Below are 21,234 nucleotides of genomic sequence, written 5' to 3'. Positions count from 1 at the left end.
GTGCTATCTGTGGTTTCAGGCATCCAGGGGCGTCTTAGCATGTATCCTCTGTTGTACAATTTTTTAAACAAAGTGCCTTGGTGATACAATGCCTTCTTAGGAGGACAGATTTCTGACACTAACTATGGGATAATCCATGTACATGACACCTTTAAAATCTTGTGCACAATAACTAAATAAATCTAAGAATTATTTATATTTAGTTATTTCATAATTCTTAGATTTATTTGTTATTTATTTATAACAAATAAATCTAAGAGTTATGAAATGATTAAGGGTCATAGGAACTCAAGTTCAAAACAAACAGAACTGAAAAGAAAAAGAAAGGAAGGGAAGGAAAAAAAGGAACATTTTTGAAGAAGAATAAAAATATATCAAACAGAAATGGGGGGAGCTTTGTAGATGGTTGAGGGTGTTGTCTGCACTTAGTTGAAGAACCAGTTCTAATTTTTGGCCCTGCAAAGAGCTGAGACACACCTACCAAGGATGCCCCAGGAGGCCCCAGGACCACAGTTATTTCAAAAAGCCTTTCCCACCTCTTTGGGATTCAACAAACTGTCAAAAGTTGAGGGTCTGTTGGGTCACTCATAAGGCAAGAAATCACTTAGGTCCTGTGAAGCCTGTCAGATCCTGTGGCCCCTGCCTGCCTCATCTCTGGCCATTTGAAGGCTGTCTTCTCCCAGTTCCTGTCTTTCTCAATTCCTGAGAAGCCTAGAATATGGAAGGACCATCTCGGGCAGGATGCAGCCAGCACCCTCAGGCTGGATCTCCCACCCATGGAGCTATAGGCTCCTGCCATGAACCATCATCTGTGTTTAGCTGGTGGAGCTGTGGACCACTGTGGTCCTCCACCTCACAGGGTGTAGGCATTCAGGAAATTCAGGGTTTCCTCCTGTGGGGTACCGAGCTACCCTTCAGTCATGGTAGTTTAGATTACGTCTTCAAAGTCTGCCCAGGTTTCAGTATTTTTTTGGTTAAAATTCTAAAAATTCAAGTTTGGAAGAGATTGGAAACTGACCTCATTAGATGTGTTAATCTGTTTTAATAGCATCTCATTGAACCAAATGCCTTGCAGTTAAGAAGGCTATTTCTCCCAGAGCTCCTTTGGCTACATCCAGATCCCACTGGGAATTTACACTCATTCTAAGGGGCCATGTCTGCCCATGGGTCTTGGGCATAGACACTAAGGGGCCACATCTACCCTGGAGTCCCAGGCACCTCTCATAAGGCCTGTTCTACAGAGCCCTTCTGTGAACTAGAGACTTGCACAATAAGGACTTTGTGCTTCTCAATATTTTTTTAGGCTGAAAGCAAACTTTCCCTCTTTCCCACCTTTGGCTAGAGTTAGTTATGTCAAATGGCAAAAGTTATTAAAATTCCAACATGGAAACTTGTTCAATAAACAGGAAATGAGTTTCCAGGACCCACCACTGAGCATGAAATTAACCCCACGGTGGCTGGTCCTCTTGGTTAGTCAGAACCCCAGTGCTGGCCTTTGACAGGGTTTTCTCCATACCATGGTCTTTGCTTGTCACTGGTCCTCACTACTGTGATGAGCTGCCATCCTACTTACCATATCCTCTTCTAATATCAAACTTTGAAAAACAAAAAGGGGGTTATATGAAATTATTTCATTTATACCAAATTTGCATAATCTCAGATTAATTCACTTCTAGGTGGTAACATGTATTCACTGATCAATTTTAAAATTTTAAAAAGGGAACAAACAAATGAAGAAGCTAAAAATCCTAAAAAGCTAAGGGAAAAAATAGATAGGGGGGACACAAATAAATCTAAGAATTATGAAATAATTAAGGGAAAAGAGAGGTCATAGGAACTCAAAAGAAAGGCTGGGTGCTTCAGGACCGCAGAGGGAAGCAGCATCTGAGCATGGCCGAAAGGCAGATGGGTGTGGTGGATGAAAGAATGCCATAAATTCTCTGATGTCCTGCCATTGAGAAATGGGGTCTCTGCCCATCCATTGAATGCTGTTATGTTTTATGGCTGCTTTGACCAATAGGATGCAATGGCATCCACTTGTGAGAGTTTCCCTGTCCAAGACCTTAAGATCCTGGCAGCTCACTCTTTGTCTTTTGGAACACCTGTTCTTGGAATTTCTTTCCTAAATGCCACATAGGAGAGGCCATATGCAGGTACTTCAGTTGAGTCCAGCCTTCCAGCCATCCCTGCCATGGCACCAGACAGAACTGTTTGTGATTCTTCAGTCTGGTCCATCTGCCAGCTGAGTGCTGCAAGAGAGCTCCCTCAGCACCACATGGAGCAGAAAACCACCCAGCTGAGCCCTGCTCAAGTTTGTGAACTAGAAAACTGTGGGCTATAATGAAATAATTGTTTTGAAACAATGACAGGTAACTGAAAAAGTAACTAGTAGACATGAGGTACCAACTCGAGGGTGGGAATCGGGTAAGTGAAGCCAAGAAGCTATGATGGTACAGAAAATAGAATCAAGAAATGAGTTTTGGGGAAACTACAGTAAGTATAAAGGAAAATAATAGTGTTGCACATGTATAAAGGCAAAAGAGAGAGGCTGAAACTCATGTGTAGGTTGTATACTCTATAGGTTATGGGGTGCCACTAAGACCCTATATTTTAACTTTATTATAGAAATTTATAAATACATATAAGCAGAAAATAGAATAATGATCCCTGATTATCTTGCTTTGTCTGAGATACTATAATAAAACACCATAAACTGTGTTCCTTATAAACAACAGATACTCGTTTCCTACAGCTCTGGGAAGTCCAAGATCAAGGCATCAGCAGATTCAGTGTCTGATGAGGGCTCAATTCTTAGTTCACAGATGCCACCTTCTCACTGTGACCTCTCATGGTGGAAATGCTGTGGGAGTTCCCTGGAATCTCCTTTATAAAAGCACTAATTCCATGTATGAGGACTTCACCACCATGACCTCATCATCTCACAAGACCCCCACCTCCTTGGGCATTAGGATTTCAACATGTGAATTTGGGAGGTGGGGGCACAAGCATTCAGACCATAGTAAGTGTACACTTCACAACTGGGATCAAGGACTGCAGAAATGGTTTCCTGGAAAAAAAGTTTTATTAATGTCACTCATTTCCTGAAATATTTTAAGGCAAGTCCCATACGTTGTACCATTTTATACAAAAATACTCCAGAATGTAGTTCTAATAGATAAGTGCTTTAAAAAGTAACCATAATATCATTTTCACGCCTACAAAAAATTCATGATCTAAAATGAAGATCACTGTTGGCTTTGTGATCCAGTCAAATTGGACGTGGCACTGCGTAGGTCTATCGTCTCTGAGGCCTCTTGTGACTGGTGGCAATTCCACACCAGATGCTGTCCTCTGTCCTGTGCTGTGTTTCCTGCAGAAATTCCCAGGTGTGCTCAGCTGATGGCACCCCTATGGGATGATGGCACTTCACATGCTCCTCTGTCCAGATGGTGTTTCAGAAGCTTGACAGTGTGTGACATTGCTGTGGGGTGGACTGGGATCTGTCCAGAATGAGTGAGCACTGGGCCTGGACTGTGAGGCTGGGTAAGGGAAGGCAGTCCACATGTAGAGGAGTACTGGGGTCATAACACAGAGGCAGGAGGGGAATTGGGTAATGATAACAATTCTTAACATTTATTGAATGCTAAATGTATACGAGGCTCTCTCTATATATACTAGATAATACTTGCCCCATTTTACAGACCCAGGCCTAGAGAGGACAGGTGATTTATGATCACAGGTAGTAGGTGATGCAGAAAGAACAGGAATTAAAGGACTGTGTCCCTGCTCAATCACAGAAATGAGGTCCCTGCGTTTGGTGTGGCTTATGACGGGAGAAAAGATGTGTATCATTAAAGGCAGGTAAAGACTGAGGGGAAGAGGTAAGTTTTGGTGGGAGAAAATGAGCTGAGCTTCTCACAGAACCACTGAGCACCACTCACGTCAGCATACCTTTGGAACCGTTTTCTTCTCTCCTCCTCCTCCTTCTCCTCTTCTTTGTCTTTTCTTATTGAATTACAGACTGGTGGGCTCTACTCAAGACCTAATAGATCAGATTTCCAGCAGTATAACCCAAGAAACTATGCAAATAAGCTCCTTGGGATTTTCAGACCAAATTTTAATGGAGTACAGAATCAGACCAGATTTACAGAGAGGGCCTTGTATGTGGGAGGATGACAAAACATTTTTTTCATGGCCTCACACGTTTGGAAAGTGCTGTACCACTGAGCTACATTGACACTAGGCTGAATCTGCCAGCATCTTGATCTAGGTCTTCCTGTCTCCAAAACTGTGGGAAATTAATTTGTGTTATTTATAAGCCACCCAGTCTGTGATATTTTGTTAGAGCAGCCTGAACAGATTAAGACGCTGAGCAAATACTGTTGAGCAAATATGTAAATGAAAGACAATTCGTTTAGCAGCTCCTAGGGTCTCTCAGCAGAACCTACCCGAGAACCTCTGAAGGTAGAGTGAGTTGTCCCGTGCTATAGGACACTTGTGGTTTATCAGCAGAGCTGTTTCCTCATATGGAACTTGGGGGACACTATCAAACTCAGAACCTCTTACTTAAAGAAGTACCCATAAGGGTTAGGACCTAAGCTCTCCTCTAAAATTGTGAGACATAAAAGAAATCTCCCAAGAATAGGACCAGGATAACCCCAGACCAGCTTAATTGAGAAGGCATGAAAAATGTGAATGAGACAGGCAACGAGAGAGCCCTGTGCCCAATTTTCTTGGTGGTGGTAAAATGGGGCTCATGATGTATATGACAAGAAGCGTGGGGCCCAAGGCATATTCCTCTGAAATGTTATCCAGGCAAAGGTGTTCACTGAGCATTTTGAGAAGCAGATATTGACATGGAATTAAATTGAATTGGGTTAAACTGATACAGGCATAATTCCTACCCTTTAACATGCCTTCTCATTAATGAATGTTTTCCAGTTGGTAACTATGATTCTTTAAGAGTATTTTTTTCTTTTTATATCACTGATGAAATGTTTTGAAAGAGGATTGTTCCAAACTGCACTGTTGTGTTGCACATGGAAACAGTGGCTGATCATGTTGTTTCTCAGTCATCATGGTGCATTTGACTGCTGTGCTTTTCCGTATGATGATCTATTCCAACAAAAGCATTACTATAGAGGGCATTCATACCTTGGTAGCGTTGGAGAGTTCAGTAATTGTTTTGGATGTGTCATGTCCCACTTAACTGGGATCTATAAAATCTCCCACAAACCATTCTTGTTTTGCTACTGAACATTGGAGCCCCAGGGTATACCAAGTATACCTTTATATCAAATGGCAATCATTTTCACTTTTTTTTTTTTTTTAGAAAGTATGAACTTAGCTTTGACAAGATTTACTTGTAGTACAATCTTCTCATCACTGCTGTTCCATGGAGAATATGGCTGCTCCGTTGGTCCCCACACCCACCAATGTCAGCTTAAGCAGGTTGTACCTGGCAGGTGAATTCCTTCCCTGGGGAAAGGAGACAAGGTCTAATTCTCAAGAAATAGTCTTATCACCTTATTTGTAGCTGTTTAAAACTCTTTTTCTGTGGGAGCCTTGATTGTCTCATCAATTCAAATCAAGGTTTTTTTAAATATAGACCATCAAAACTGAGATTTAGTGTTTATTTTATCTTTTAAGTGTTACAACTATGTGAGTTAATTAATGCTGACTTTTTGCCCCTTAGAATCTTTGAATTAACAAAACAAAAACAAAAACAAAATCCCAACAAAACCACCAGTCTGCACTTTTAACTGTCAGTGGGAAGGGAGGGGTTGAGAGGATAAGAAATGTTAAGTGTGATGCTAAAAGATGGAGAAAGAAAAATCTTCCAGGAAGGTGGCTCCTATCCTCATTGACTGTGTGAACTTGGTTCCAATCAGATCCTAGTTAAGAGAGGTATTAGAAGTAAATACTTGTAGAGATGTGGGGCAAGGAGGAGGAGCCCCACAAGATAAATAAGATAAATAAGACATAATTAACACACATAATGTTTATTCTACACCAAACCAAACAGAATTTTGATTTTCTTCCTAGTGGATAAATTTCTTGTCCTCAGGCAAAATTAAATCTATACCCAGTTGCTTTTTTTATAAATTTGGTCTCCTGAAGGGATTACCAGCATTCTCTAAGATGACTTGATGTGTAGTGTTTTCTTTCTGCTTCTCTCTGGTACCACAGGCTGCCTGTACCTCTGGAGTCATTGTCCTGTAACTCTGAGGCTCACTAAGCACTTTTCTTCTTTAGTTGCCCCCATCTGTCTTTGTGAACTCAAGTTAACAGACTTTTTTCCCTCCTGCCTGCTAGAGAAAGTTAACTGCATAACATGCAGAGCTCATTACAGGGAGAGGTGCCAAGCACTTAGCCACTGGAAGGTTTAAAAAACAAGAAAGTAAATGAAGATTACAGGTCATTAGCTGCCTCTCAGGCAGATCTCAAATGGGAAAGACTAATTTCCCATCACCATCCTTTGGTAGAAGAAGTCTAAAGAGAGCTGAGGTGACCCACTAAAGGCCAGTAAGGAATAAGTTTGTCTTAGGTTTGCTTTCGTTTGTTGCTGTGTGGTAGGTGGAACCCAGGGCCTTGACAGGCTAATCAAAAGCTCTACCTCTGAGCAACACTCCAGCCCAGTCCTACTTGGCTTCTCAGTGTCCTCCACAGTGAACAGGTCTGGAACTGGGTTGGCAGTTGGCATTCTCATCACTTCCCTTTCACACAGCCGGCTTAGGCCGCCTGGAAAACAGGGCACAAAGGGGAGCCCTAGCTCTGCTAAGGGCTGCTGCCTCAGAGGTTCTGGTTTCTCAGAGGAGTGGCTAGATGTTTTCCTGAGCTGCAGCTCTGGACCCAGACTGAGGAGTCTTTCATATATCACGAGACACAGCACCGCCAAAGCCATCCTTAAATGCAGCTCAGGAATTAAGGAAATTCCAGAGGTTACCTTATAAGCCAAGGCAGGAAGGAGCAGGGTCTGGAGCCCAGACAGAAGGAGATGGGGAAGCTTATAGAAAAAGACTTGTGCCCAGCAGGACCCACAGAGCAGTCTGAGCTGCTGGGAGGGCCGAGAAAGTGGGCGAGGAGGCGGCGGTGTCCTGAGGCCCTGGAGCTTGGCTGCAGGGTGGGCATCCCGTGGAGGCCTTCTGCCCCTCCCTGGCTTGGGGGAACCTAACTGGTCTTCACAGCTTTGCCGCGGGCTGTGCACGCCACGGGGCTCTCTGTTCCAGCGAGTCTCACAAGCGGGAAGGGAGGACTGGCCTCGGTGGCGCTGGGCCTGGAGCCCGTTTGGCTGCTCGCCCACCAGGCGGGTCCCGCCCCCGGCAAGGACACCCGGAGCTCCCGCAGCGGCGCCTGCAGCCTGCTCCTCTCTCTCCGCAAGCCCAGCCTCCCCGTGCAGCAGCTCCGCGTGCACCCCTCGCCCTCCTGCCTGCCCAGCGCTGCCATGGTCGCGTCCTCCACGCGGCCCGCTGTCCTGGCCCTGACCGGGCTGGCGCTGCTCCTGCTGCTGTGCCTTGGTCCAGGTGAGTGGGGCGATGAGAGGCGGAGAACGGAGCCTCGTCCCAGGGTGCGGCTGACACAGGGTGGCGCTGCCTGGGTACCGGCAGAGATGGATGGGGCCTTGGGACCCAACCTCAGCCTGAACAGGACCAAGAGGTTGTAGCAGAACAAGTTCTATATTTTTGCCACTGCCAAAGTGGTGTGAAGTGGTCACTCCAGCAGGCAGAGAAAGAGAGGCAGGATCAACGGGCGGAGGGTCTCGGATCCGAGAGGCACCCTTGTGAAAAGAGGTCTGAAAGGTAGCCAGGAGGAGTTTCAGGGATTAATGAAAGGGACTAAGGGGTTTTTAACGGGGGTGGTGTCTGTCCTTGGAGGGGACCGAGGGGGAGGCTGATGGCATCATGAGGAGGAGTCCCTTCCAGGCAGGCGCTGGGAAACAGTTAATATTGCTCCAGTCTGCAAGACTGAGGGCAGGCCTCACCCCAGATAGGAACTGCTCCCAAAGCAGTAATGCTTTACCTTCTCTATTCCTTGGATCTCTCAGAGAACAGGCTGAAAATGTGGATAATTCCCTGACCATTTTCCATTTAAAGTGCCTTCACAGGCACACTCAGAATGAAGGAAGTTGGCAGGCACAACTTTCCTGATTCACAGATTCTGCCTTAAGAGCCTCAATCCCAAAGTATATGTTTTGTCCTGAGATACCACCCTCCCCTTGTTTGATCCTTTATGGTTCACAGCTGACCTCTTGTAGCATCTTTGAGGCTACAACTCAGGTATTGGAACCTCAGATTTACTGCTAAGGGACCTGGGGCCAGAAAGCACAAAGTGACTTACTTGCCCAAGCTCCTGTTCTGTCACAAAGTAGCTGGGCCCTATCTAATGGAAATAGAAGGCCCACTAGATTGCTCTCTTGCTGTATTTTGCTTATTCAAAACAGGCATGGATAAACAAACTCCAGGCTGAGGGGACACAGGCAAGGGGTGGGGGTCCTAGGGTCTTTAGAATGGGGGGTGGGCAGTGTTCAGGCTGGGGAGGTTGTTATTCTAAATTACAACCACAGGTGAAACTAATCAGTAATCTCCCATCACATGATGTATGTACCCCCTCCTCTTTCTCACATTTAAAGAAGCACATCTGAATAAGTCATGTGAATGCTGGCTATAAGCCATTCATTTCCAGGGCTCATATTTCCTTTAGTCCATGCCAAGAACTTTGCTGTAGAAATCATTTAAAATATTATCCTCATTAAGTTGAACACATGTAGAAGGTCTTATGACCGAAAATGAAAATCTCTAAGGAATCCCAAAGGTGACTCCTTATGAGATCCAAAAAAATTTAATGCAGAAAATGATCCCTTCTTGATAAATTTATTAATAGTAGCACCTTCAAAAGGGCATCTTGTAATTCTGAATCTGCTAGGCAATCTGATTCCAGATAACTAGATTTGATAAATACTAAAGTGCTTATTAACACAGCATAGAAATACTAAATGATGATGTTGAGATTAAAAAAAAATGTCTACAGAAAATACATCACATCCATTATTTTTTATTCCTTTCAGTGGCATAGCTGAGATTTGGTGGGACTCTCATTTCTGGAGCAGTAGTAACAGACATTCGCTGCAAGAAATTACAGCCTTATGATAAATACCTAAGTCCCATATCTATTTCAATGTAAGACCACATTTCACTCATTAATTGTTAAGCACTTTCACAGAAAGCAAACAGATGGAGGAGTGATAATTCTGTATGCACTACCTGAGAGTTTTCAGAGATTGACAAGTGTTATGCCATTTATGGATGCTAATTTTAGTGCCAAGAAATGTATCAATCTGCTTGGCAAATATTTTCATAGATTTATTCATTGCTTCTTAAGGTTAGAAGGGAAATTCAGCCTTTAAGAGTAGCCCCACCCCATCTAATCAAATAATCCTATGGTAGCCTGGTCAAGTACTCAACTCTGTTGATTTATGCTCAGTTGCTCTCAGTATCTCCTAACAGAAACTTCTCGGGCCACTTGTTTCATCTTTTGGTGGCTGCCCAGGCATTGGAAACATTACTTCATGCCCTAATCTAGGATCCAGTGGTCAAATCCTAGTCCTCCTTCCAGAAGTTTCTAGGTGAATACCGAAATGCCTTCAATTTTTTCTCCTATTACACATCCTCGGGCCCTAGTCTGCCCTGGACACTCTCCTTTGACCACCACTCCATGTTTTTCATGACCTCTTCAAATGAGAGGTTGTGGACGGAATCAAACATCAGAGCAGTCCCTGAGGTTGCTGCAGACACCCAGCCCTCCTATGCAAGACAAGAGGACAAGAAACACTTCTATCCCCCTCCCTTTAGTGTGGTCTCTAGAGATGCTTCCCAAGCCATTTCCATGTCATTCAACCTCTACAAATAGAGGATGGTTATATAAGCATCATCCATAATGGAATGCTCTGGAGAGCAAAAGGAGGCACTGTCATGAATTGATCAGGACAACTGGTATAAATTAAAGCTGCCCTTGGAGAGCTAGAAAGTGTGGCCACTGTACCCATGAGTTATGACAGAAATGCTTGGGAGAAAATAGTTTAGTAAGTTCTAGAAGCTTGTTATCCCATCCCAGAGGCCAGGCCAGTAGGTTCCTTGGATGGTGAAGCTATTGTAAAGGAAGGGAGTAACCCTCAGATCCCAAAGCCTACAGGGGTTAATAGGTGAGGAGGCTGCTTATAAACCATGGGCTGTGTGAGCAATATGGTCCAGAGAGGTTTAAATTCAAATTTTGTAAGCACAGGCACACAAATAATACAGTTCAGCTTAGAGCAGTGAGCAGCCAGCTGGTGACTCTTGTGACATATTTCCTCAACTACATTATTATATAAGCAGGGGTTCTTTTTAAAAAAATTTCCCCTGGTTTTATTAAAGTATTATTGACAATAAAACAGGAATTTAATTTTTTTTTTCACCAGGACTAGGGATCAAACCCAGAGCCTTGTGCAAGACAGGCAAATGCTCTATCACTGAGCTACACCCCCAGCTCAAAGCAGAGATTCTTAATTTTTTTTGACCCCCAGATACTTTTGAGCATTTGGCTTCTAGTCCACCAAAATTGTACCTTTGCAGAAGGAGGCACAATTTTCTTTCTCTGGACAATTTAGAATCTGTCCATGGACTGAGGTTAAGAACCCTGTCAAGAAGGCATTTCCCCATTCTGCACCTAGTTTCCAGTTTCTTACACCTAAAGATGCTCTACTCACTACTCAGGATACTCCAAGTGTTTTCTCTGGAGGCTTTGGGTCCACCTTTCATGAGACAAGTACAGTTAAGGATCAAATTCTTCTGTACAGTCATGAGGTGGGTTTTCTTTTAGGACAGACATGTTATTTTTCTATTAAAATAACTGGTCTTATTAGAAACTTTTTCAAAAACAGAGTAAATAAAATAGCAAATGATCTTAATAAAGCTTGATTATAAGAGGGGAGGGGAGGGGAGGGGGGATAGGAAGGGCAGCACAATACAATAGACACTAGTATGGCCCTATGTATAAACGTGGCTGTATAACCAATGTGATCCTGCAGTCTGTACACGTGGAAAAGTAAGATTAAGATTACGTTCCCCATTTGAATCAAATGTATGATATGTCAAGATCATTGTAATGTTTTGAGCAACTAAAAAAAAGAAAAAAAAATGAAAAAGACACCCCCCCCCCAAAACAAAGCTTGATTATAGGATGATCAGAGCAAAGTACAAAACTGGGCTAATTTTTAAGAGAGCTAAAGAATATTCCTTGGCTTGTGGTAGCCCAAGTCCTAATTTCTGCCTTGATGTTTTTTTTTTCCTTCTCCTTTTGCAACACCAGTCACTGGACTTAGAGCCCACCCTAAATCCAGAATAATAATCATTCTGAGATCCTTAACATAGTTCCTCTGCAAAACCATACTTCCACATAATCTCATATTCTGAAGATTGGGATGAATAGGAACTTGAGGGACTCCATTGGATGGAGGAGTTACACCATGAAGTAAATGATTTCAGGAAGGTACACATGATAGATGGCTGTCCTTCATGATTAGACACCAGGCCTCCAAGAATTATGTCACTTTTCCCAGGAAGTAGCTCCAGTTGTAATGTCCTTGGTCAGTCATAGTCATCATCACCGACATTAGCCTCAGGAACCCCAGATTGTTTTCCTGAATAATCAGAGTGCAAAAAGTGTTAAATATGCAACACTACCAAACTAGCAATCAAGACAGGGGTCTGAGATTCTTTTTCACCAACTTATTTTTACAGTTGAAAATTCAAGGATTCAGTGCAACTCTGAAGTTGATTTCTGTTTTTATTCCTTTAGGCGGCATAAGTGCAAATAAACTCAAGCAGATGCTTCAGAAACGAGAAGGTAAATATGCCCCAAATGGATAAGGGATGCATTCTTAACTGGATGGAAATGAAATGATAATATTGAATGTGTCCAGTCTTGTATTTGGAAAATCAAGAGTATTTACTTCTTAAAAGATTTGAAGATATGAAGGGTTTATTCTGTGGGTATGTGGTGTGGTATTTGATTAGATAAATATTATTGCTAGTAAATGTGTGTAGGTTCTTTTTTGGAAAGCTGTCAGTATAGACAAAACAGTGCAACAGTGTCAACTGAATGCTATTTATTTTAGATCCATGAAGAACTTTAGAGCTTGCATCTAAACTTGGGCATATCCTTCAGAGCATGTGAAGTCATTGCAGGAGCGGGCTTAGAACTGCCTAGTTGTGGCATTCTCTGTAATTAGCAATTGTGGAAGGGCATTTCCATAGGGATACCTTTTAGTTGCCAATTTCTGCTGGAAGAAGTGCTCCTAAGATGAATATTGTAGACAGCAGCAAGATGTTGTTAAAATAGTCACAAAACACGGGTTCTGGGCCTGTTGCCGCCAAGTCAATTGGATCCATTGTGTGGTCTCATGAATGTCATTTTCCCTCTCCCAGCCAGCATATTCTATAAAATTATCCTAGAAATTAAAAAGTGCAACCACATTTCTGATATGAAGTTTGATCACTTATTCTTTCTACCTCCTGGTTTACAGAAGATTCTCATAGGCTAAAGTCTGCTCCCAAAGTGAGGCCCTTAATCACTTGTTCCCATAGTTCTCATTTGCCTCTCAGGGATGCCCTACAGGTGCCTGGAGTTCAGGTGACCCCTCCGAGACAAAGTAGTTCCTGGGAGGGGGCTGTCAGCTTCCTTCTGGCCACTCATAGGGCCCTGGATTATCTCTGATTTGGAAAGAAATGTCCCCTCCCTAGGCTGGTTGGTCATAACAGAATCACCTCACAGATGCCTGCGGGTGAGCAACTCTCACAGAGCCAGCCAATCAGAAGTGAGCAAACTGCTGAGATAATCATGACTCCTGGGTGTATATCCTTGAATCTTATTCACATGAAGCCAAGAAACACATATTAAGCACCTACTATGTAAAGACCACGCAACGAGCCCTGATGTTTATCCATGTTATTAGTTTCATTATCCCATAAGTTCTTCCTAACAACATCGAGTCTCCTAGGCACATCCTACGGAAGTGGTGCCATTTAAGACATTGAGACTATGATGGGAAGACATGGGAAGCAGTTCAAGCAAAAGTTAGTACCTTTTGAGATGCAACAGAATGGGTAGTGATCAGACTATGAGGCCCAGAGATGCCTCCACAGGACATTGTGTACTCCAGCAGCCTGAGATGAACCCCTGTTGCACTGCTAGGTGGGTTTGATCCCTGCTCTCTCAAGGTGCATCCGTCCAGTTCTTTTTTCTTACTTCATCCCCCTGCTTATATATGAAATGAATATACACTTTAAGCATGTGTGGCACTAGATATCCATTTCTGTTTGCTGAATGAAGAGGCCAGGGGTTAAGCCACCAGCCCCTGCTGAGCCCTGGGCTAGGGGCATGGTCAGTGGTCTTCAGGGAATGAGCTGAATTTCATTGCTACCCTGAAAAGCTACATGTTGAAAGTAAGTCCCAGTTCTTTTAAGTGGCTATACACATATAGAAAATGCTGTGAGCAAAGAGCATGGAGCTGACGACGTGAAGCTGTATCCTCTCAGATGCATGAAAGAATAATCAAGAGGCAAAGCCATCCTGTACATGATGCGGTGTATAAGAGTGGCTACACTCCAATAACAAAAGTTATTCTTTTTTTTTTAGTTTAAATTATTTACTTTTTATTTATTTATTTACTTACTTATTTATTTTTTACATACACGACAATAGTGGAATGCCTTATACTCATTATTACCGATTTACAGCACAATTTTTTGTAACTCTGTATATAAAGTATGTTCACACCAAAATTATGCCATTATACATGTACTCTTTTTTTTTGCACTACAATTCTTATTACACATTCTTGAGGGAAAGGGGAAACATGGAGATTGGATGACAAGTACGTAGGAGGAATAAGTTCCAATGTTCAACAGCATAGCTCTAATGTTCTAGTGACTATAGTTCATATCAATTTGTTACATATTTTATAAAGAACTCCAAGAGAGGAGTTCAAACCTTCCCAACATGAAGAAATAATAAATGGTTAAGGAAATGGTAATGCTAATTATCAACTGAATCATTATACATTGCACGTGTACTGAGTTATCACACTGTACCCCATAAATATGTACAATTACTACACATAAATTTTAAAAAGTAGTTCAACCCACAGTACGATTCTAGAAACAACAACAACAACAACAACAACAACAACAAAAACTGCTGTTTTTTAAAAAATCATTCTTTGCAATTTCGGGGTGGAAATTGCTCATTTCAGCACCTGCTCTGACTGAGACAAAAGTGGCCATGGATGAGAATAGAGCCAAAGAGTTCCTGAGCAGCATGAAGCGCCAGAAGCGGCAGCTGTGGGATCGGACTCGGCCAGAGGTGCAGCAGTGGTACCAGCAGTTCCTCTACATGGGCTTTGATGAAGCGGTGGGTGCACTTTCCTGCAGGGTGGGCTGGTAGGGAGAGAGGCCGGCTGGGGAAATAGGACATAAGAAATGAGACATGGCTATTTGGTTTAGTCTATTTTCTATTGCTGAGTCTGGGTATATTTACAACTAGTACAACAAAAGTTTTAAGGTGGAGACATAAAATCTTTTGAGGGAAAATACCCCTTTTTGGTATCTGGTCATGTTGATATCTGTGTATAAGAACATTAGAAGGAGATAGTTATTCATAGTAAGCATTGTTAATCATTGAAGAAAATCCACCATAGAGAAATGCCATTGGTAAGTTGTGATTTTTAGGGGACTGTGTGTCTTTAAATCCATTCTCCATCATTCTTTCTCTTTTCCTCCAGAAATTTGAAGATGACATCACCTATTGGCTAAATAGAGATCAAAATGGACATGACTACTATGGTGATTACTACCAACGTCACTATGATGAAGACTCTGCCATTGGACCCCGGAGCCCCCATAGCTTTAGGCATGGAGCCAGTGTCAACTATGATGACTACTGACCACCACTGCCACAGATGTACACGGAACCCAAGGTGCTTCCCTTAGGAATCTCACAGTCCCTTACACTATGCGGTTTCTGTTGTGCTTTATTTCAGTGGGTCTTTTCAACACAGTTTTTGTGACTTAGCGCCTTTTGATATTTCATGCAAGCTTCTAACAATATATCATTTAAAACTGGAAATAAAAGCATTTTGTCAAAAATAGAAGTCTCAGAATTTATTTGGATGAAAATTAAGCTGGTGCCATTTCTTGTTCCTCTGATGTTTTAAAGTTGAAGCGTCCTTTGAGAGCCATTATGATCACAGCAATTTTTACCACATCCCAGGCAGACACTGTAATGAAGAAAGAGTTCTTCAATTGATTAAAATGCAGTCTATACTAAGTACAAAATATAAAACCAGGAGAAAATCTAGTTGAAAATGATTTCCAGTTGCAAGACTTGATTTGTAGAATTCTAATTATTCCACAGGCATTGAAGGCTTTCTGGATTCCAGCCCCTGAGCCACAGCTGGACAACCCAGGAAACAAAGCTAGATCATTCAGGAAATGAAGAGCAATAGAAAATTATCTGAAGTTAAGTTGATTTAAGTGCCATGCTCATCTAAAAATTTTAAAAAATCAAACTTTTTCAAAGAATTTAAGAAGATTAAAGAATATAATTTATATTATATTAAAAAATATGAGTGAATGCAAGGAAGAGAAAGGGGGGGAAGGGAGGGAGGAAGGAGGTGGGAAGGAGCGGGGGAGGACAGTGAGGGACCTGAGCCCTTACTCATCACAGGAAGCAGAGCTGCAGAGGGCCTGCAGGGAGGAGATGGGCAGCTTGGTAGGGCCAACTCTGAAGCACTCTCACACATCCAGGGGAATGTGACAATCTAATGAAAGCCTTCTCCTACTTTTCCACTAAAAGACTCTATATGCCAAATTTGTTTATTGCCTCTGAAACACACCCTCCTTCATAAATCTTAGGTTAAAAAAAAATAACCCTGGATTTAGCAGGAAACACTGGATTCAGCACAAGTGGTTATGGGCAATTACATATTAAAGTTCATCTGTTTCTTTCTTGGGAATACTCATATGACTTTTGTAAAAAATTGTGATAATATATGATGACACAAAATTTACCATTTTAACCATTTTTAGGTGTACATTCATATCATCACCATCCATCTTCAGGACTTTTCCACCTTCCCAAACTGAAACTCTGAATTCATTAAGCAGTAATTCCCCAAATGGCCCTTTCCCTGGTTCCTAGTGACCACCACCTGGTTTCTCTCTCTATGAAAGTGACTAATCTAGGTTCTTGGCACAAGCAAAAATGTACAATATTTGTCTTTTTGTGTCTGGCTTATTTCATGTGGTATGCCTTTGAGGTTCATCATGCTGTAGTGTGTCAGAATTTCTTTCCTTTTGAAAGTATAATAACATTCCATCATCTATGCCATATTTTGTTTATCCACTTATGTCAATGCACACTTGGGTCACCTCCAGCTTTTGGCTATAGTGAATCATGCTGCAACGAGAATGGGTACACTAGTATGTCTTTGTGCCCTTGTGTTATAGTTTGGATGTGAGGTGTCCCCAAAGCTCACATGTGAGACAATGCAAGAAAGTTCAGAGGAGAAATGATTGGGCTGTGAGAGTCTTAACCCAATCTTAACCCCCTGATAGCGATTAACTGAGTGGTAACTAAAGTGGTAGGGTGTGGCTGAAGGAGGTGGGACTTGGGGACATGGCTTTGGGGTATATATTTGAATCTGGTGACTGCAGTCTTTCTCTGCTTCCTGATCACCATATGAGCTGCTTCCCTCTGCCACACTCTCCACAAAGAAGTTCTGCCTCATCTTGAGCCCCAAGGAATAGAGCCAGCTGTCCATGGACTGAGACCTCTAAAACTGTGAGACCTCTAATAAACTTTTCCTCTCTTACAATTGTTCTGGTCAGATGTTTTAGTCACAGCAGTGACTAAAACAGAAATTGGTACCGTGTAGTGGGGTCCTTGCTGTGACTAACCTGACCATATGGTTCAGAAGCTTTTTGAATATTTTGCATTTGGTGGGAGGAATTTTGAGATGCTTACCAGTGCCAGCTGGAAATGCTTTAAACTGTTGTAAGTGGAGCTTAATGGCTGATTCTACAGGGAGCTCAGAAGAACAGAATGCCAATAGGATCATGCACAGTGAAGACAGGGCCCAAGAGGCTTCAGAGAATGACTCTATTGGAATTTGGACTAGAGGCCATTCCTGTTTTGTCCGTGTCCTGAGACTTTCTGTGAGGCTGATTTTAAAAGTGATGAGCTTCTTATGTGGCAGAAGAAATTTCTGGACAGTATAGCATTCAGCAAGTGATATAGGTACTACTGGCAGCTTTTAGCCAAGTTACTTTGATATTCAGGAGCAGAAAGCAGAGCAGAAAGATTTGAGAAACTTGAACTTGAAAGGCAGGAATAAAACTGGGGCTAAGGAAGTTGTAGTTGTTAAAAACATTACTGCCACTACAGAAATGCTAAAGATTTTGCCCAGAGACAATTAGAAAAATGGCTTAAGGGCATCTCAGAAGGGGCAAGACCACTTCCATCTCAGGCTCAAGGGAGTAAAAGTGAAAATTCTCTTGAGAAGAGACCAGTCAGAAATCCTTCTTGCATAAAGGGGCCTAAAAAGTTTTTTCAATGTGCTCAGCTACCCAGAGGCTGCTGCAGCTAAGGTATCTGAAGGCTTGGCTACTGCTTAAGATGGCGGCAGACCTTGGCATCAACCATGTGGTGGTACTGGTTCTGCAGGAATGCAGGATGCTGGAGTTAGGGGGTCATGGAGGCTTCTACCAAGATTTCAAAGGAAGGCTTGGAAGCAAAGCAGAGTGCAGTAGGGTCGGAGTCCCTGCAGGCACTCCCTGAGAAGACAAGATATAGAGATTTGAGGAGGAAGCCAAAGCTGCAGTGGAGACCCCTGAAATTAAGAAATGCCAATAATGTGGGGGCACTGTCCTAGGAAAACTGCAGGAATTAAGCAGAGACAAGTCAACAGAAAGGCCACTTGGGTTGCAACCAAAAAAGCCACAGGGGTAGAGCTACACAGCCCTTTGGAGAGAACATCACGATGCCGTGTGCTCCAGAGGCCAGACACAGAACTACAGGACTTTTTTGCCTACCTGGATATCAGTCTTGCTTTGGTACCATCCCTTTTTTCTATGACCCAATTTTTGTGAATGGAAATGTTTACTCTGTATCTTTATATACTGGATACTTGTAAATTGCTTTTAATTTTACAGGAGCTCACAATGAGAGATTGCATTGAGCCTCAGAGAAGACTATGGGAACTCTTGGAAATAGACAAAATATATTTTGCATTGTGAGATGGTTGTGAGCTTTCGGGGGCCAGGGGCAGAATGTTATAGTTTAAATGTGAGGTGTCCCCCAAAAGCTCAAGTGTGAAACAATGCAAGAAGTTCAGAGGAGAAATGACTGGGTTGTAAAAGCCTTAACCCAATCAATAAATTAAACCCCTGATAGGAATTAACTGAGTGATAACTGAAGTGTTTTGTTGTGGCTGGAGGAGGTGGGAACTTGGGACGAGGCTTTGGGGTATATATTTGTATCTGGCAAGTGGAGTCTCTCTCTCTCTACTTCCTGATTATCATATGAGCTGCTTCCCTATGCCCCACTCTTCCATCATGATGTTCAGCCTCACCTTGAGCCCAAAGGAATGGTGCTGGACTTCTATGGACTTGAGACCTCTGAAACTGTGAGCCCTCAAATGAACTTTTTCTCCCTACAATGGTTCTGGTTGGATCCTTTTAGTCACAGCAGAGGGAAAAAAAGCTGACCCAAACAACTTGCTTCAATTCTCTTTGGAATTGCAGAATCCTATGATAATTTGTTTTAATTTTTCTGTAAGAATAGCCATATGGTTTTCCACAGCAGCTCCACCACTTTATATTCTCATCCTTACAGCTTTTGTTTTGTTTCTTGAGAGGGCTGGCCCAAAGCACAGAGCAATGCTCAAGAGAAGAATGGGAGGGTGATGGAAGACATCTTTTACTTCTAATCTTAAGGAAGTTCTTCCCATGCTTCTCCTTTAGCTAAGTCGGCTGGTTGCTTTTTGTAGATGCCTGTATTGTTCAGTACTCTCCAGAAAACAGACCAATAGGCAATAAACATTTGTATGTGCACGTGTGAGTGGAGACACACACACACACACACACACACTAGATTGGCTCTTATGATCAGAGAGGATGAAACATTCCACAACAGCTACCTGTAACCTGGAGAGCCAGGGAGGCTGCTTACATGGCTCAATCCAAGAATCCAGAAACTCAGGATCAGGAAGGCTAATGTTGTAGCCTCTATCATAAGTCAGCAGCCCCAAGAGCCTATGGAGGGCCACTGGTACAAGTGCCAGAGTTCAAAGCCAAAGAACCCGGTGTCTGGTGTCCAAGGGCAGTAGCAACTGAAACTAGCCCCCTCCAGAAGGAAAAGCCTAGAGGTTGGAGGGAGAGAAGTTGTATTCCCTCTTTCTCCTGCCTTCTTGTTCTATCCAGGCCCTGGCCTCCCATATTCAGAAAGGTTTTCCCCACTCACTTCACAGATCCACATGCCTATCTTGGGAAACACTTTCAAAAATATACCCAACAAGTATGCTCTACCATGTCCCAGGTGACTAGCAGTTTGCTCAAGTCGACCACTAAAACTACCCAGTGCCATTCCCCTTTCCAAGGTAAGAAAATTTACTTCTAAAAATGTGCTAAGAAAAAAATATTTATGTTCTATATGGTTATGGAAGGGTTTTCTTTGTTGATTGAGAAAATGTCACTTTTCCTTTGAAATCTGTTAATATGGTGAATTTCATTAATAAAAATATCTAATATTAATCAATTAAGTAATTAAATTTCTGTAATTTAACCAAATTGTGTGTGTATGAGAGGTACTATGGGTTTGACCCAGGGGTGTTCTATTACTGAGCTATACCCCCAAGTTCTTTTTTTATTTTAAGACTTTAAGTTGCTGAGGTTGGCCTTTAACTTGCCATCCTCCTGCCTCAGCCTCCGAGTCACTGGTATTACAGGTATGTGCTACCATTCATTGCTGGATCTGGTTTGGAAACACTGATTTAGAATTTTTGCATCCACCATAAGATTGGCCTGTAGCTTTCCTTCTCATTCTTTTCTGATCTATTTGGGTGTGAAGGATATGCTGGCCTTATACAATGATTTGAGGGTATTTTCACTAATATTTTTGTTAAAATGGTAAGAATGAAATTATCTGTTTCCTGAATTCAGATACAGAAATTTGGATGCAGTATTTTCTTTTTGGGAAAAATTTTGACTATTGATTACATTTCTTTTACATTTAAAGAATTATTCTGATCTGTGTTTTTTAGTCTGTTTTGTTTACTTCTATTTTTCTAGGATGTTATCCATGATACCAAAGTTCTGAAGTGTGTGAAGTGTTGCTCTTCTGTCTTTTTGTCTTGTTTTTCTTCGTATGTGTGATTGTGTTCTTTTTTCCATTCAGTTTTATTTCTGCCCCCTTAAAAGATGATTCACATCCCAATGAAGCTTTTGCCTTGCTGACACCTTGTCTATGTTCTCTATTTCATGAATTTCTGTTTTTATTTCTTTTTCTTCCATTTTTGTGGGTCTTTGATTTTAATTATATTTACATTCCATTTTGAGCCTTCCCACCCTCCAACACAAGCACTTAATACTTCAAGTATTGTGCCACAGGAGTTTGATGTGAAAAATTAGATGGTGAAATCTTCCAATTTCAATTATAATTTATATTTTGATCTATGAGTTGATTGTATTATTAAATTTCCAAGTGAGGGAATTTTTCTAATCATCTTTCTTTGTTTACTAACTTAATTGCACTATGGTAAGCAACATGGTCTGTCTGATGCGGACCCTTTGAAGTGTATTATGGCCAGCACTGTTCCATGTGTGCTTTAAAAAAAAATATCTTTCCCAGATATGCAATGCAGTCATGTCCCTCAATTCAAACTGCATTGTTTTACCATTCACACTTCTTTTTTCTTACTGAGGTGTTTTTTCATTTGTGTGTGTGTGTGTGTGTGTGTGTGTTCTGTCTGTCTGTCATTCTAGCATTTACTAAGAACTCTTGCTCTGGTGATGATATTGATCATGTTTTGTTTTAATTCTGCTGATTTGGCTTTGTATATTATGGGATGATACATAATATAGTAGTGTAGTGTATACAAATTTGAAACTGATACATTTTCCTGGTGAATGGAATTATTATGTA

At 41.9% G+C, this 21,234-nt stretch overlaps 1 protein-coding gene and 1 long non-coding RNA gene across 2 annotated transcripts in view; one reads left to right on the top strand and one right to left on the bottom strand.

Annotated features, from left to right (window-relative positions):
* The first annotated feature begins 7,294 nt into the window (after positions 1-7,294).
* On the top strand, positions 7,295-15,154 carry Ecrg4 (ECRG4 augurin precursor). Its single transcript, XM_046423297.2, has 4 exons — positions 7,295-7,523; positions 11,833-11,880; positions 14,288-14,445; positions 14,816-15,154. Exons 1-4 carry the CDS (start codon positions 7,445-7,447, stop codon positions 14,975-14,977), a joined length of 447 nt encoding a protein of 148 aa, XP_046279253.1. The 5' UTR covers positions 7,295-7,444; the 3' UTR covers positions 14,978-15,154.
* Positions 13,980-21,234, bottom strand: part of LOC124078482 (uncharacterized) — a 19,535-nt gene continuing 12,280 nt past the window's right edge. Inside the window, exon 3 of the long non-coding RNA XR_006846911.2 lies at positions 13,980-14,491. This is a non-coding gene — a long non-coding RNA (uncharacterized LOC124078482). The remainder of the gene's footprint in view (positions 14,492-21,234) is intronic.

Source organism: Marmota monax, unplaced genomic scaffold (assembly GCF_021218885.2).
Source record: "Marmota monax isolate L192 unplaced genomic scaffold, Marmota_monax_Labrador192_F-V1.1 WCK01_AAM20220418_F8-fsc00271, whole genome shotgun sequence".
In the NCBI taxonomy this organism is placed as follows: domain Eukaryota; kingdom Metazoa; phylum Chordata; class Mammalia; order Rodentia; family Sciuridae; genus Marmota; species Marmota monax.
Note: the sequence above shows the minus strand (reverse complement) of the source record. Positions and strands in the feature narration are given on the sequence as shown.

Excerpts from the sequence above, each read along its gene's own strand:
- Ecrg4 (XM_046423297.2), top strand. The coding sequence starts at position 7,445 with ATGGTCGCGTCCTCCACGCGGCCCGCTGTCCTGGCCCTGACCGGGCTG. Across the intron at positions 7,524-11,832 it reads GCTGCTGTGCCTTGGTCCAG|GCGGCATAAGTGCAAATAAA; the intron begins GTGAGTGGGGCG and ends TTATTCCTTTAG. Across the intron at positions 14,446-14,815 it reads ACATGGGCTTTGATGAAGCG|AAATTTGAAGATGACATCAC; the intron begins GTGGGTGCACTT and ends CTTTTCCTCCAG.